Below are 3,659 nucleotides of genomic sequence, written 5' to 3'. Positions count from 1 at the left end.
CGCGACCCTGGAGCCCGAACCGGCAGCGGGGAGGGGGAAGAGTGGAGGGCAGGGATTCGGGAGTTCGGATTTCCAGGATCCAGGAGTATAGATCTGGGGTTGGAGTCTCCAGGATTCAGAAGACGTGGGATCCAAGTGCCTGGAATGGGGGGTGGGCAGGAGCCTGGAAAACAAACTTTCTGTGGGCGAGGTGCCAGTTGCCAGAGACCAGAACCTGATGCCAGTCAGGCAGGTGGTACCAGTTTGATGGGGTGGGGCTGCCAGCCAGCCATGAAGCCCTGAGGACAGGAGACTGGAATCTGAGGCCTGAGGGGAAATAAACAGCACCCACCCCTCCTACCCCCAGCGTGCACCCTCTGAGGTGTTCTTGCCTGCCTTCCTGGCTGGGTGACCCCCGGGGCACACTCCTCCTCCCTCTGAGCCTCCTCTTCCCCATCTGATTGCTATCAGCAGCTCTTCTCTGAGTCAGAATGTGGAACCCCAGAGTCCTGGGTTGGGCGTGGAAGCCTCCAGAAATTCCAGAACCCAAACACCCCAGCCTTCGGGGGCCCAGCATAGTGGTGGATCCCCTTGGAGGGAAATCCACGGGAGCAGGAAATAAGGCTAGGTCCGTTAGTCACACCACCTTCTTTGCCTGACACTCCCTGGGTGTGGCTAGACTGCCCCAGGCTCTGTCTTTGCCGGAGCTGGAAAGATGCCACTTCTCTCTTGCTGCTGCTTAACCCGTAGGCTGGGGCAACAAGGTGCTGCCCTGGCTTGGCCACTGTGTGCTGCTATCTCTGTTCTTGTGGACCCTTGGCGAGCCTTAACCAGCTACCCGGAAACTGGTTGTCAGGATGCCGTGCGCATGCTCAACACCCTGCAGACCAACGCTGGCTACCTGGAGCAGGCGAAGCGCCAGCGTGGCGACCCCCAGACACAGCTGGAAGCCATGAAAGTGTACCTGGCACGGAGCGGGCTGCAGGTGAGGAAGAGCCTGTGGCCACCCGCCCCCTCATCTGTCTGTGAGTCGTGCAGCTGAGCCAGGGCCCTTGTCTCTGTCCCAGGTGGAGGACTTGGACCGGCTGAACATCATCCATGTCACTGGAACCAAGGGGAAGGTGAGGGGCAGGCTCCCGGGGTGAGGGGGCTGCCTGGTGGGCCGGGCCCCCCCCACAGCACCTTTTCTTTCAAGGGTTCCACCTGTGCCTTCACGGAATGTATCCTCCGAAGCTGTGGTCTGAAGACTGGATTCTTTAGGTACTGAGCTGTGGAGGGATGTGGGGGCCCTGTCCCTAAGGACCCTGGGGAGCTGTGGATGGTCCCCAGGAGGTCAGCTGCACGTCTCTCTGCCTGGTGCTTATTCATTCGATAACACTGTGGTGGCCCATGTTAACGCTGCTCTTTAGTTTTCATAATGAAAAACCTGGGCGAGGGGCAGCAACTTGAACATCTAACCATATACACCACTGGGATAGTCAGAAGCCTTTATAAGAACTTCAACTCCATATGTAATTTCATTTTTTATTTTTATTTCATTTTTTGAGTTGAGGTCTCACTCTGTCCCCCAGGGTGGAGAGCAGTGACACGATCATGGCTCATCGCAGCCTTGATCTGGGCTCAGATTCCTTGAGTCTTAGGCTCTCGGGTAGGTGGGACTACAGGCGTATACCACCACGCCTGGCTGATTTTTGATTTTATTGTAGAGACGAGGTCTCGCCAAGTTGCCCGGGCTGGTCTCAAACCCACGGGCTCAGGCAGTCCACTCGCCTCGGCCTCCCAAAGTGCTGGGATGACAGGCTGAGCCATGGAACCTGGCCTACAAAAATTTTTAAAAATAAGCCAAGCATGGTGACACATAGCTACCTGGAACTCAGATCCTTCTGAAGCAGAAGGATCACCGAGCCCCGGGAATCAGGGCTGCAATGAGTTGTGATCACACCCCTGCACTCTAGCCTGGGCACTAGAGCAAGATCCCGCCTCAAAACAAGAAAAAAAACCCTGGCTTTCAACTTGGGCCCATGTGGCCTCGTGGGCCAGCCTGGGGCTGCAGCTTGAACACAGACGAGCCTCGCCCCTGGGGGCTGAAAGACGGGAGACCTTGTGGGGCAGATGGTAGCCGTGACTGGTCCCCGTTGGAGCCCAGAGTCTGTGCTAGGCCAGCCTGCGATGAGAACCCTCCTCTCGGCCAGGCATGGTGGCTCAAGCCTGCAATCCCTGCGCTTTGAGAGGCCGAGGAGCGAGGATTGCCTGAGCCCATGGGTTCCAGACCAGCCTGGGCAACTTGGCGAGACCTCGTCTCTCCAATAAATCAAAAATAAGTTGGGCGTGGTGGCCCAGCTACTTTAAGGCTGAGGCCGAAGGATCGCCTGAGCCCAGCAGGTCAAGGCTGCATGAGCATGCCACTGCACTCCAGCCTGGGTGACAGAGGGAGACTCTGACTAAAAAAAAAAAGAATCCTCCTCTCTGGGGAGGGGCTGTCTTAGCTGAGACCTGTGCAGTGAGCAGGGTGAGCCGGTGAGGAGGGGGTGGGCAGTGCAAAGGCCTGGAGACAGAAGGGGGCCCTGGGGGCAGTGTAGGGAGTGCAGAGGGCCTGGGACCCTGGGACCCGCCCGGCTGTCTCGTCAGCCCCCCAGAGCGAGGCAGGAAGGGGCTCAGGAAGGATCCCTGACGAGCCAGGTCTCCCGGCAGCTCTCCCCACCTGGTGCAGGTGCGTGAGCGGATTCGCATCGATGGGCAGCCCATCAGCCCTGAACTCTTCACCAAGCACTTCTGGCGCCTCTACCGCCGGCTGGAGGAGACCGAGGTGCCATGGGGGGCTGGCAAGGGTGGCACCTCCCGGCACCCCATCCCCAGGGCCGGGCCGGGGGCTCCGAGCCGCAGAGCCCTGACGCACCCGCCCTCCCCAGGACGACAGCTGTGTCTCCATGCCGCCCTACTTCCGCTTCCTCACGCTCATGGCCTTCCACGTCTTCCTCCAGGAGAAGGTGCGTACCCCTTCGTGGAGCCCTGGGCCTGAGGCCTCGGGCACAGGAGTCTTGGCAGGCTCAAGGGCTCCTGCTCCCCTGTGGCATCCGGGCGCCCCGTGCCCCCTGCCATGCCCCCGGTCTTCAACAGGTGGATCTGGCGGTGGTGGAGGTGGGCATCGGCGGGGCTTATGACTGCACCAACATTGTCAGGTGAGGCGGCTGCCGGGCGTGAGGGCAGCCGGGAGCCCTGGCCTCGCCCGCGGCCCAGGGGCTCGGGATGGGGCTCACAGCCCTGGGGGGTCTTCTGCAGCAAGCCCGTGGTGTGTGGAGTCTCCTCTCTTGGCCTTGACCACACCAGCCTTCTGGGGGACACGGTGGAGAAGATTGCCTGGCAGAAGGGGGGCATCTTCAAGGTGAGCAGGCAGGCCGAGGGAGGGGAGGTCTGCGGGAGGCCTGGGTCTGGCCAGGCTCAGGGAAGCGGGGCTGGGGCAGAGTCTTTTGAGTCCCGACGGGGCCGCCAGCGGGGTCTGGGTTCTCATCCTGGCTCCGCTGCGTGACCGGAGCCAGCTGCCCCTCCTCTCCTGCCTCAGTCTCCCCACTGAAGCCTGAGGGGTGGGGCGCGTGGTAGCCCAGCCTCAGGGATGTGAGGGCCGGAGGGGGCCGTGGAAGAAGCCAGGCAGCTCCGTTCCCCCCCCCCCCCCCCCCCCCGGG

The 3,659-nt window shown here is 61.3% G+C and overlaps 1 protein-coding gene across 1 annotated transcript in view; it reads left to right on the top strand.

Moving 5' to 3' along the window:
- The first annotated feature begins 831 nt into the window (after window positions 1–831).
- The window catches only part of FPGS (folylpolyglutamate synthase), an 8,212-nt gene continuing 5,384 nt past the window's right edge, over window positions 832–3,659 (top strand). Inside the window, exons 1-7 of the mRNA XM_021710242.1 lie at window positions 832–964; window positions 1,047–1,100; window positions 1,175–1,239; window positions 2,671–2,785; window positions 2,889–2,966; window positions 3,097–3,158; window positions 3,259–3,361. Coding sequence (XP_021565917.1) covers window positions 848–964; window positions 1,047–1,100; window positions 1,175–1,239; window positions 2,671–2,785; window positions 2,889–2,966; window positions 3,097–3,158; window positions 3,259–3,361 — 594 coding nt within the window. The 5' untranslated portion in view covers window positions 832–847. The remainder of the gene's footprint in view (window positions 965–1,046; window positions 1,101–1,174; window positions 1,240–2,670; window positions 2,786–2,888; window positions 2,967–3,096; window positions 3,159–3,258; window positions 3,362–3,659) is intronic.

This window comes from Carlito syrichta, unplaced genomic scaffold, assembly GCF_000164805.1.
Source record: "Carlito syrichta isolate Samal-C Ts95f unplaced genomic scaffold, Tarsius_syrichta-2.0.1 Scaffold288326, whole genome shotgun sequence".
NCBI lineage: Eukaryota > Metazoa > Chordata > Mammalia > Primates > Tarsiidae > Carlito > Carlito syrichta.
The sequence above is the reverse complement of the archived record's forward strand: the minus strand, read 5'-3'. Positions and strand labels throughout refer to the sequence as shown.